At 35.2% G+C, this 13902-nt stretch overlaps 1 protein-coding gene across 1 annotated transcript in view; it reads right to left on the bottom strand.

Annotated features, from left to right (window-relative positions):
- Window positions 1-13902, bottom strand: part of LOC107749001 (ATP-binding cassette sub-family A member 1) — a 119004-nt gene that overhangs the window by 78708 nt on the left and 26394 nt on the right. Inside the window, exons 8-10 of the mRNA XM_016564039.1 lie at window positions 8284-8481; window positions 3547-3752; window positions 1662-1838 (exon numbers count right to left, since the gene is read on the bottom strand). Coding sequence (XP_016419525.1) covers window positions 1662-1838; window positions 3547-3752; window positions 8284-8481 — 581 coding nt within the window. The remainder of the gene's footprint in view (window positions 1-1661; window positions 1839-3546; window positions 3753-8283; window positions 8482-13902) is intronic.

The raw sequence follows: 13902 nt of genomic DNA, 5'->3' as shown, positions 1-13902 counted from the left end.
TGTGTGTGTCACACACACACACTCTCTTTCTCTCTCTCTCTCTCTCTCTCTCTCTGAAAAGCAAATTAGCATTCTCTCTATTCTTCAGTGCAAGAATAGAATTGGACTTTTGGGAGTTTTCAAATGGAACTAAATGACGCAGGTCTGACCGATTCTGCTGGGAGGCTAAAGACGCTTCAGAGATGTATCACACTCACTCGCTCTCTCTCTCACTCTCTCTCTCTCTCTCACACACACACACACACACACACACACACACACGCACGCTCGCACGCATGCACACACACACACACTATATGTTACATGTAAAAACAACCAGAAGTGATACAAAATAATGGATATACACTAGCATTCATAAGTTTGGGGTTGGTAAGATTTTTCAGTGTTTTGTTTTTGAAAGAACTCTCTTCTGCTCACCAAGGCTGCATTTTTTTTTTATCCAAAATACAATAAAAACAGTAAAATTGTGAAATATTATTGGAATTCAAAACAGCTGTTTTCTATGTGAATATCTGTTAAAATGTAATTTATTTCTGTGATCAAAGCTGTATTTTCAGCATCATTACTCCAGTCTTCAGTGTCACATGATCTTCAGAAATCATTCTAATATGCTGATTTGCTGCTCAAGAAACATTTCTGATTATTATCAATGTTGAAAACAGTTGTGCTGCACAACATTTTTGTGGAAACTGTGATACATTTTATTTTCAGCATACTTTGATGAAACGAAAGTTCAAAAGAGCAGCATTTATTTGAAATAGAAATCTTTTGTAACATTATAAGTCTTTACTGTCACTTTTGATCAATTCAATGCGTGCTTGCTGCATAAAAGTAATTTATTTTAAAATAATATTTTGAATGGTAGTGTATATTATAGTTTTATAAATCATCATGTTTATGAAAATTGCTTCTTTTTTTTCCTTCAACTGTATTTAATCTTTAACAATCCTATAATTTTCTTAAGCGAAGTTCTTTAACAGGAAGTCTGTCATTATCATTTCTACTAACTAATTATAAATATTGAACTAGCTCTTGTGAAAGATGCATCATTTAGTTTTATACAACATGCAACTGTGGCCTGAAAAATGAAGCCTCCTCTCTTAATGCATATGGTATCATTATTATTTGTCTCCACAATTACTTCTTATGCACAACGACAAGCCTGCGCGCTCACATCCATCACAAACAGTTCATCGAATTAAGACTCACTGTAGCAAAAACACTCGTCTGATGAAGAGCATCACCTGGCTAGAGTTTGGGCCTGATGTCTCAGTTTCATGGAAAAAGCCTCTCATTCAAATCTATAAAGCGTGCCACTTTTCACTCGAATCAAAAAACACATTACAACACAAGTCTTCTGACGTCCACATCAGCACCAATAAACAAATGCACACGAACACTGATGGATTCCTCCAGCCGGCGGAGAGAAAGAGAACCAATCAAAGATCATATTAATTTGACATTTACTTTAGGCATGAATCACAGCCACAGCGAGCCGTTGATTATTATATCCTCTCTGCATGCTCTACCATCCCTCTCTCAACACCAAACCGTCACTTCAACATGAAAACAGACCATCAGTGCTTATATAATCTGGTATTTCACAGACACGGACAGGAGTATCAGGAGAGGAGGAGCAGAGCGGTGTTTGAGGCTCTTACGCGTCGTCCACGTAACACGGGTACGGCATCTGCTGTGCGTAGACGCCGAGCGACTGACTGACTCCCGTCTGCACTGTAATGATTCCTCGATCCACCATGTCCTGCAGGTACACGAAGCCTCCTCTCACGTAGTGCAGGTCATTAAACGGGTTATCACGGGCCAACGGGGACCAGGACCTGAAACACACATCAACAACACACCGTGTAAACCCACTGCAGCTTCAGCTGCATGTGCGTGTGTGTGTGTGTGTGTGTGTGTGTTTGTCTGTGTGTGTGTTACGCTACGACTGCACTGGACTGGCATTTTTTTATATTTCAGTTTGCATTTTAATTTTAGTTTACATTTTTGTAAATTTGTTACATGCATTAGTCTTATTTATTTATTGCTTTAATTCATTTTTATTTGTTTTAGTTTTAGTTATTTTAGTACTTTAACTTAAATATATTATATTTCAGTTAGTTGTCAAGGCAACATTTCCAATTTTGGTTCATGTTTTAAAGTTTAAGTTTCTCATTTTATTTTATCTCAGCTTTATTTTGATTAAGGAAAAGTTAATAAAAAAGTTGTAATAGTTTTAGTTAACAATAACAAACTTTTAGTAATTAAACTTAAACTTGTTTTATTTCAAGTATAGTTGCCAAGGCAACATTTCTGATTTTCATTCTAGTTTAAGTTTATTTTATTTTAATAAAAATAAAAAAATGCAGTTTTAGTTGTTTTAGGACGTGTTTTAGGAATTTTGTTATGTGCATTTGTGTTTTTTATTAGCTTTAACTTTATTAACTTTATTAAAAAAACATTTCTATTTAGCTTTAATTCTAAATAAATGTAATACAATAAATAAAAAATAAATAAAATACATTTTATAATTATTTAAATATTATTTTATAATATTTTAGTAATTTCAGTTACTAAATATTTACTTATTTCAAACTTATTCTAATTCAGTTAGTTGCCAAGGAAACTATTCTAATCGTCATTTAAGTGTTTTTTTTTTTAGTTTATGCTTTTCGTTTTATTTTATTTTAGCTGTATGCCAATTAATGAGAACAATTTTTAATAGTTTAGTTTGCAATAACAACACCTAAAACAAGTTTTAGTCATTTTGTTATCTGCATTTGTCATTTTATTAGTTATTGTAATTTGTATTTTTATTTTTATTATAGTTCTTTTATATTGTTTGTTAATTATTTATTCATTTTTTGGTTTTCATTTATTCTTATTTAGTTGTATTATTCCTTAGATAGCTGCCAATGCAACATGACTAACACTAAAGTATACACAAAACTAAAATATCAAATTTATTTATTTTCATATTTGTAAACAAAATTACAAATATGACTAGTTTTCCAGAACATTATTTTGAACATATTACTGCAAATTGATTTACAACTAAAAATATATATATTTCTTATGATTTTGATTCAGATACAAAATTTGCAGAATGATTCAAACCAGTAGTTCAAACTGCTTTGATTAATTATTTGAAAAAAAACAAAAAAAATTGTGAATCTTCCGTGATACTTTCATGATCATCAATCCAGATTATGCTTACATTTGCAGATGTTTTACTATAAGTGGGTTGAATTTCAAAAAGTAGTTAGGTTAGATCTGGATAAATATGAAATGAGGAAAAGTATTAATTTTATTTTCCAATAATAAAATTCAAATCGGCATGAACTTGAATCAGACTCTATGTGTTTCCTAAATTCATATTACATACACATGCATGAGCTTATAGTGAACGAGTCACTCATGCATTTTAATTGATTTCATTATTTTTACTTTTTTGAGCTCTTTTTTTATTATTAATATTATTTTTTTTCCCTGAAGTATACAAGCGTCTTCACTGTCATGTGTTGATGTGGTGTGTGTGTTTCTGACCTCTCCTTGATCTTGTCCGTTCTCTCGGTCTCCTCGATGTCCATGCGGATCTTGTATCTGATGTGTGGCGGGGTCCGCGGGTCAGTGGGGTCCAGATCCGTGAAGACCAGACCGGCCCAGAAGCGGTCCTGATTCAGGAGCTTCAAAGACTGCTCAACCAGCACAGCCTCAGTGCTGACGCCTTCAAACTTATCCAGATCAAAACACTGCAACACACACACACACACACACTTCAGCACCTCTGTGCGTCTGAATCTGACAGTGAAGAACGAGGTTCATGTGGTGAACGCTGAACACAAGCAGAGAACAGAGAACCGCGAGAGGCCGAAGGAGAAGAAACAGAGTAAATGAAAGAGAGGAAGAATAGAGGAAACATGAGTATCCACTCAAACTGAACCATAAAGAACCAGAAAACATAAACAAAGCATACAAAATCACACACACACCAAACCAACAACATCAATAGGTCATGCTCAAATGTTAAGAGAGTTGACAACAGTCATTACTCTTCACTGGAACAACCTGAAAAAATAAATAAATAAAAAGCTAAATGAATTGGTACAACTTTACAATAAGAATGTGTTACTATTATGTATTAGGTATCATAATTATGCATTAGGTAAGTAATAAGTAATGCATTAGGTAAACATTAACTAACACTGAACTGATCTTTTTTTTATATTTATTATAGGCTAATTCTATTTTTTTAAATATACTATTTATCATTTGTTAAGTCATGTTTGTTCACAATACGTTAATTTAATTCATTTTTATTTGTTTCAGTTTTCAGCTTCAACTTCAACTTGTTTTATTTCAGTTAGTCAGCTATTTTAATTATCAAAAACTTCTTAAAAGTTTATTTTAGTTGACTGTAACAACACAAGTTTTAGTAATTGTATGTCCATTTGTCAGGTTTATTAGCTTATATATATATATATATATATATATAGAGAGAGAGAGAGAGAGAGAGAGAGAGAGAGCTTTAATTAATTTGTATTTGTTTTAGGTTTAGCAATTTTAGTACTTCTTTCATGTATAAGTATAACTTATCAATTATTAATATGCGTTTGTTTCTGCTATGTCAGCTTAAACTTGAGTTATTAAAATTGTTTGAGTGTTTGTTTATTTAATAATTTTTATTCAATCATTTTTATTTTTGGTTTTACGTTCATTTTTTATTTAAAAAAGTAATTAAAATTAGGGTTATTAAATTTTAAATGAGAAAATTAATAAAAATATTTTTGCCCATTATATTTACACATTATATGTCATATTTATATTCATAAATATATTGAATCATTTTTTTTTTAAACTCTAAATTTGGATTAACTTAACCTTTTCAAGGGTATAAACAGATTAAAACTATTTTCTTAGAGAATTAGAAAGATTTCAAATCCAATAGAACATGTTTGGCATGATATACTGTACATACACTTTTTTTTTACAATAAGATTAATAAAAGCTATTAAAGAACCTTTCTGTAAAGTGTTACCCGTTTATGATATTGTTAACAGATTTTACTGCTGAATTTATATTATTGATATATTTCTTAAATGTGGGTCTTTTTACACTTTTTGGTCACTGTAATATTTAAAAGAATACAAACTTCAGTTAAGAAGAAAAGTCACATGGTTTGCAGTGAGTCGATAGTATATTTTAACATTTTAATGCATTGCTCTGCAACCGATATATCCCCAAGGCCGATATATCGGCTGATGTGATAGCTGAAAAATGCCAAACATCGACCGATATATCGGCCTTGGGGATAAATCGGTCGACCACTAGTTTTAAGACATTTAAATTCAGCAACATTATTGTTGGTGGCTTCAGGTTAAGTTTTTTTCTGTTTAGGCGATATTTTCGAGGTGGGACTTTTATTTAGACTTTTTTATTTTTATATTGATTTCAAACCATACTGCGCTTTATCCATTTGCCCACTGTCAAATTCATGCCATTTCTACTGTGTGCTGCATGCAAAATGAGTGCTACCTTGGCTTTATTTGAAAAAAAAAATATGATTCCCAATGCACACAAACTTCCCAGATTACCCTGTTGGTTACAATGTGTACTTCCTTTTTATTTATATTTTTAAATATTTCTTTATTTGTGAAACATGCTGTGATAAGATTACAGAATCAAGAAGTTGTCATTTGAAGTATGTTTATTTAAATTAAATTAATTTTCAAATCATTTTAAATTTCTTAAATATTAATTCAAATTTAAAGTACAAATGTTACACACACATTGGAACTATATCGGCCACACTGCACTCTAAAATATCGGCATCGGCTGTCAAAAAACAATATCGGTTAACCTCTACTTAAAACTTTAGTCATTTATGGGACGCTTTTATTGAACGACTTATTCGGGGCTTTTATGAACACAAGTGTCATGTGCTGCACACAGCATTTATCTCTGAATGTCACAACGAGGATTCAGTGGCATGTTGTACAACTCAACGCATCAAGCTTCTGCTGGGTTTTGATTCTTTGATTGGTTTTGATCACAAAATGATACATCATGCAGATTAATCACTGTGATCACTGGCTGCACTTTCTGCCTTTCAATGTCTGACTGGTGTGCAGCAACGCAGCTTGACACTCCATTGGATTGGGAACGCTGACGTGAATCATGTGAAAGTGCACTCATTACACCTTTAGAGGTTCAGCGCCTTGAAGGATCAACACTAACCTCAAAACCTCAAAACCTCTAACCTTCTGGTTGTTCACCCCTAGGCAACGCCGTCCCGAACACGCTTGCATTCAGACAAAAACGAGAATAAAAGAGGAAAATCTACAGTGAAAGAGATCAGACGAGAGAGAAAAGCAGCGATTCTGAATGAAAACGGAAATAATTGCTGGGAGAACATCAAAGGAGAAACGAGATCTGATGCATGAACAAACCAGCGCTGGGCAAAAGTCAGAATTTAAAAACTGGCTGCTTTTCAAAACATGAGGTGGATTTTCAATTAAACTTGGCAACATGTTTCACAGGATGTTGAATTTGAATTTGAACTGGAAGAGGAATAAAGGTAATGGAATTCTGGGAAATGTAACACATTTAATGTTCAAACTATAAATCAGTCATTCAATGAGTCTTTCTCAAGCCAATATTTAAAATTTATCTTGATGAAGTTAATAAACTTCTAGTTGAAAATTACTCTTCTGGTAATTTCAGTATCAACATGTCAATGATGTAAATATTAACTAAAACTAAATCTATTAAAAATGGTTCTTTTTTCTTTGAAATAAAGCTGCAATAAAACCAAGTATAAATATTAGATACAATTTTTTTATGAAATATAGTAAGTTCCCCTTCGGGAACTCGAGCTGTGTCGGAAAACGCTAGGGGAACGCCTTCAGCGATACCAAGCTCTGAATCATATGTGTAATCAGTCGAACGATGGGCGAGACATCCGCGGCGGGTGACGTCATGACCAGGAAGCTTTAAAAGCACGTGAGGTGCAGCCGGCGCTAGCTTCCTGTCATTCAGCAAAGCTCTCTGTGTGTGTCGGTCACGATTTATGTTCTGTGAGTCTTATTTATTGTTGTCTGTCCAAAAAAGTGCACAAGCATTCAAATATAAGCTCCAGCAGAGAAAGAAACATGTCTAAGCAAAAGACAAAAAAGGGCGAAAGCAGATCGCGTTACAGACTGTGTGTTCCTCCCTGCCCACGCTACATCACGAGCGGGGATACACCCAGTTTGTGCGTGGTCTGCTTGGGAGCGGAGCATGTGGCGTCGGCTCTCGAGAGGGCCGACTGTCCGCATTGTGAGCAATCACGTGCTTTTAAAGCTTCCTGGTCATGACGTCACCCGCCGCGGACGTCTCGCCCATCGTTCGACTGATTACACATATGATTCAGAGCTTGGTATCGCTGAAGGCGTTCCCCTAGCGTTTTCCAACGCAGCGTCTCGTTCCCTCGGGGAACCATGGTTACATACGTAACCTGGGACGTTTTGTAAGTTTAAATTGATATTTCAGTTTTAAAACTAAAACTGAAATATCAATAAATTAAACTTAGCTGAAATTAGTTTAAAATAATATACTGAATAAGTACTGAAATTACTAAAACTGGAAAAAAAAGATACATATAAATATTTTATTTTATAAAGGTAATTGAATTAAAGATAAACATAATCATTTTATTTTATTTTATAAAGTTTTATTTTGCATTTTTTAATTAAATTGAATTAAATTAAATTAAATTAAATTAAATTAATAAAATAAAATAAAATAAAATAAAATAAAATAAAATAAAATAAAATAAAATAAATTAATTAATTAATTATCATGTCATCTTTCAAAGTTGTAATAAATGTCTAGTGGGAAATTACACTTTTGGGAATTTCTTAGAATTTTCAAATAATTCTTCAAATTCAGGAATTTAAAGGCAAATAATCTGCATTCTACGGTTAATTCTGGGAAATCGAAAGGCCTGTGTAATCTTTGAATTGAGGAAATAAGCAAGTAAGTAAATAAATAAATAAACAAACAAAGAATACATTTTATAAACAAACACATTTCTCTCAAGCCAACGTTCAAAGTGTGTCTTGATGAACTTAATAAACCTCTTTTTGCAATTTCTTTAAACTTCAATTCATTCTTCTTTCTTAAATTCAAATGACAAATTCTGCATCCTGTTTGCTACCTCAGTTCAAATTCAAATTCAGGAAGTGAATAGAAATGCACTCTGAACAGCCCAGCAGGAAGCTGCAGTGAAAGCTGAAGACGCACCGCGAGGATCTGAGTGATCTGCTGCGCTGCGCTGCTGGTGGCGTTGAAGACGTTACGCCAGTCGAAGGCTGGCATCCCCGCCGGACGCTCCGCCTCAGGGCCGTTAAACAGGAAGCCGCTGATGAGCGCTGAGGACAGACCGGAGTCATCCAGCCGCTCGTCCAGAACGACTGCAAACACAGGGTTCTTCAGAAGAGCCTGAGAACACAACACACATTCACAGGGTCACACAGCAGAAACACTCTGTTAGATTCATCAAACATCTAAAGCTGGGGTTGGCACAAAACCAACATTTCAGTAGTTGATACCAATCCCAGTGAAATGTCAAGTCAAATTACACAAGTCTAAATGAAGAGCAGGCAGTGTTTTTCACTTGCTCTTGTTAATATTGTTGTTAATAATATTAATCACATAAATGTACAAATAAAATCAATGAAAATGACAAAAGCACATCAAATTAAAGCTATAACTATAAACATGTTTTGGTTATTGAAATAAAGCTGAAATAACAACAAATATGAAGATTAGACAAAAAGTAAAAAAAAAAAAATATATATATATATAGAAAAAAAATAATTTAACTTAAATTAAATATTTACATTTGCCCCCGGTTTCACAGACAAGGCTTAAGATAGTCCTGGACTAAAATGCATGTTTGAGCTGGTTTAACTGAAAGCCAGTTGCACAGACATATCTTAAAATTTGTCAGTGTTATTGTTTTGTCTCAAGATGCACACCAGTAATGTTTTTTTCTAAATCACATTTATAAATGCTACTTAAATTCTCTAATTGAACTAAGACTTAATCCTGGCTTAGTCTAAACCCTGTCTGTGAAACCGGGCCATGATTACTTAAGTACTAAAATTACTAAAACTGAAATTAAACAGAAATATTTAAAAATCTAAAATAAAAATAACTAATAAAATAATACTAAATTCTAATTAAAATACTAAAATTTTTACTAAAATTAAAGTGAAAACTGAAAATAAAAGCTCTTTTAAAATATTTGTAAAATATTATAATAGTACACAAATAATACAACAATAACAATGACAGACATTTTATAACAGCAAGTGTGTTTGGACATTCTTGCACTCAACCACATTACCACACACATGCCCTGAGAAGAAACTACGCAAGCAGCTGTCTGTCAGTCAGACAAACCTCTGAACAGTGCTACCAACACTACAGAAACACTCACACTGGTGCATTTTTAGTATGCACAAGTATTTAAAGTATTTTTCACATCCCTGTACCGAACGCATGACAAGCACATCCTGCAGACTCATATCGTATTCCCATCAGAAATTTTATTAGTGTTTACTTCGAATATGACTTTAACCGGATTAAGGTAATCAGAAATCTCTGTTTACATGGTAATTAATCACATTATTACCGTGGTGTAGGACTTTTCGCCGCATTTTGCTACAGGATAAACACACGGCGGTGCTCAACCGTTCAACGCCAAATAAAGAGCTTCTACACCCGCCGTCGTCTGTATGCACGTACAAATAATTAACTGCGCTTGAAGCTTTCATAAAATAAAAAATTGAAACACTCAAAACTGTACATCATTCCATCATCACAAAGACGAACTATATGTTTATACGTGAAATTCTGGAGGGGACGTCGGATGGCGTCACGTGGGACGTAATGACGTGTGCCATTAATCGATCTATGTACTATAACATGCAAAACGGGAACAACTCATGTAAATACCATAATCATAATATTGGCTTATTCAGAATAAGGTAAATAATTAGATTACTGATGTCCATGTAAACGTAGTCAGTGTTTGTGTGCCCATTGTCACATTAAAACACTCTTCTTAGATCACTAATTCAAAACCACTGGCAGCCTAGGCTATTTCCTAATAAAATGCAAAGCTCAAAACGTTAAAATGTTTTCAAACTAAGCGGTATTAAATGAACGCATTAGGGCACAGCTGCTAATAGGGGCCACCATAAAATATTTTAGCCATTAAACATAAATTATTGTGCCAAAACACCTGACTATAACATTTTAATTTATTCATGAGACAATAGACTCTGACAGCCAACCAAACCCTTTAAATCATAAAAACAAAAACAGAGAGAGAGAGAGAGACAATGGCTTTGTTTCATAACCTAGGAATCACTGTAACTGAAATGCAGGATACATGAGTGATTTGGAGCTCCCTACATAGGCAACAGTATACACAGTACTTGTCATATGTGACTCAACCCACTAAGCACTTTGGTGTTAGCATTTTGCTCAAAAACTGGGCCGATAGATGTTCTACGACGGTCCAACCGTTGACTTGTTGTGTCATGGCCTTAAAGGTCCCTCAAAGGGTAATGAAAAAGTCAAAACAAAGTTCACTTCTTTTCCAATCCATCCCTCCATCGGCACTCATCTTCTCTCCCTCATCTTCTCAATAAGCTCATTTGAAAATGACACTGAGGTAATGGGAAAGGGGGGGTAATGTAGCGATAGAGGGTTCATCTGAAGGTGTGCCGCTGGTTAATCCCTTCCCTGCTGCTGGTGCAAATGATCCTGCACTTACCCGTAATTACCTTCTCCTTTCATGCACCCTATCGCAGAAGAGGGGCAATAAACTCTCTCTCACGCACACACACACACACCTGTTAGCGAGACGGAGGGTTTAAGAGCTTCATTCGTGAGGGGTGTGTGTGTAAGAGACTCTTTCATTCTCGGCCGAGGTGACTCATCCAGAACAATAATGGACACTGAACTACATTCACAATGGAAGATAAGTCCTGTGTATCTGTCAGCTCACTAATAAAGCACTTCCTGGTGAAATACTGCATATTAACCGCTGGGATTTCTGGCTGGTACCTCATCAGACTAAGTATTTGTGGTGTTGAATGTTATGGCCCGGTGCAGTAGTCGGCAGTGTTCATTTTGACAGCAAATTTTGATTTAGTCTTAGTCATAGTGTTTTGACTAAAATGCCATTTGGTTTTAGTCATATTTTAGTCATTTGAATTGTTTTTGTTTTAGCCAACTAAATCTACAGTAGATTCAGTCGGCTAAAATCGAATGGGTTTAGTTACAGTGTAATGCATTTGTTAAGCATTTCTCTAAAATTTCCAAGCGCATTATATAGGTTTGTTATTAAGGTTTTATCATAACAATTTACCACATTCTTCATTCTTTCATATGCAATGCCAAACCTGACAAAATTAGAAATAAATACATATGAATAAATATACAAAGACATGTAAAAATTTAAAAATAAATTAATATAAAAATAAATGTATAAAAAAGTAAAAAAAAAAAATAAATAAATAAATAAATAAGTATTTATACTTTTATTTCCTTATGTATGCATTTTTCCCACAATTTTTTTTCTTTTATTTATTTCTATTTTTATTTCCATTTTTTTTAATTTCCACATTTATGTATTTATTTACGTTTTTATTTCTATATTTATTTACTTCTATTTTTGTCAGGTTTGGCATTCCATACTTTCAAGCAGACATATGTATTTGTATAAATACATTTAGATTAATCCTTATTAGGGTTACTAAAGTCATTCAGTCAAGAGCAGTGAGTGATTTTCTCTTTTTCTTTTGTTGCTTGATTAACATTACTGACACACACAACAGTAACTAAATTAGGCTACTGTCACTTTAAGACCGAATGCACGAGTGCATCATACTGATACACATCTGATATTCTCACATCTGTTTACGTTCACTTGAGACGTAACCGAGTGTGTTTATGTGAATACTCATCAAAACAGACAATTTGACATTCGAGAGCTGAATTCAGTACCTGTGCACTGCGTGAGAGGCGCTTTTCTGTGCGCGCTCAGAAAACCGAACCGTCTTGAGTTCTCTTTTGCATCATCATGCTTTTTAAATGTATCCACATGTCTGCTCTTCTCTTACTCCCAGATACTGACATTTTTTTACTTTTCCGTCATAGTTTTTGTCATTCAAAACACGTTTTTATTTCGTTATCGTCTTGTTTTCGTCAACAAAATTAACACTGGTAGTCGGCAACCTATGGTTGCAAAAGGTGCCATTTTATTTTTGTTAAAGATTTGTTAGAAGTCTTGGAAGTATAAGGAGATTGACCCACAGGCGTGATTTACCTTTGAAGACCCTTCAGAGTGGCCAGAATGGAAACATTGACTTTACAGGTTTCAAAACCATGACAAAACGAAAATATGATGATGCTGTACCTGCTAGTTCTTGTCTGCTCTATAGGACGCGAGACCAGTGGAGTCACTAGGGATTCTGGGCCACAGAATTTGCTATGGGGCCCCCAAGGGACATTGTTGTGGTCCCCTCTAAGCCTCTAGGCCACCCTATGCACTCTGTCCCCCTTTTCGCCTGGTTGAAATGCCCCTGAGCGAGAGAGGGAATGCTCTTGCACTGCTAGCTTTGATGACGACGAGGATAAGGATGTTGTACTGGCCAAGGCTGAGGAGCTTATCAAAACATATTCAGATTCACGAGCGGGATGTTTCTCTCTGGGGGAAAAGTAGAGGTGTTTGTTTCCTCGCTTTGCGAAATGCAAATTTTGAACTTGGTGACTATTCACATTCACTACCATTTAGAGGTCAGAATAAAAGCCAAACGACTTTCAAATAAGTGCGTGACATTAGCCGAGACACATTCGGAGGAAATAAGCAATGCATGCTCGTTTGCAAACTCGTGAAATGCCAAGCGAGCTCATCCTGCAAGGCACCAACACAACTCCCACGAGACGGAGGGGGAAACAATGCACACCCAGAGAAGAGTAGTTCACGTGCAAGAAGCCAGCCATCCAAATCCGAAAGATTCCCTGCAATAAAACAGCCGAGAGCACTGAAAGCGAGAGAAATCACAGGACAAGGTATTGGGTGCGGTTTGCAAGGAAAAGAGGGTAGCGCGGTTGAAAATAGGTCAGACAGCACATTCAGTTTGAGACAGGAGCTTATGCATGTGCGATAATTGAGGAGACATTCGCACCAAAGAAAGAACAGCTCCAGCTGAGGCTTCACTCAGTGGCGCAGGAGGTTGTGAATGTACCAGTGCTATGGTCGAGACCAGCTCATTCCAGCCAGAGTCCAGGCCAAGACCTGAGCAGATTGAGCCTGAGTCAAGACGGAGACTTGAAGAGGGTCGAGTCCAAGTCAAGACTAAGACCAGAAACGGGTCTTAAAGATTCAGGCAGTGTAAATATGCTTTCCTTCGGGGTGAATGAAGCCTGGTTTTGCATCAGTGTAACACACTGTGCTTCGTTCACGCTTAAAAATAAATGTTCCAAAAGAACCTTCCTTAGTGTTTATACAAAAATACAAAATAAATCTTAAACGTTTTCCATGATAAAGAACCGTTGTGCATTGTAAAGGTTCCATTGATGTTATAGGAATAGCTCACCCAAAAATGAAAATTTGCCCATCCTCAGGCCATCCAAGGTTAGGATGAGTTTGTTTCTTCATCAGATTTGGAGAAATGTAGCATTGCATCACTTGCTCAGCAATGGATGCTCTGCAGTGAATGGGTGCCGTCAGAATGAGAGTCCAAACAGCTGATAAAAACATCACAATAATCCACAAGTTGATGTTTTTATCAGCTGTTTGGACTCTCATTCTGACGGCACCCATTCACTGCAGAGCATCCA

This window comes from Sinocyclocheilus rhinocerous, unplaced genomic scaffold, assembly GCF_001515625.1.
Source record: "Sinocyclocheilus rhinocerous isolate Xijiao unplaced genomic scaffold, SAMN03320098_v1.1 scaffold680, whole genome shotgun sequence".
Classification (NCBI taxonomy): Eukaryota; Metazoa; Chordata; class Actinopteri; order Cypriniformes; family Cyprinidae; genus Sinocyclocheilus; species Sinocyclocheilus rhinocerous.
This window is presented reverse-complemented; position numbering and strand designations above follow the sequence as displayed.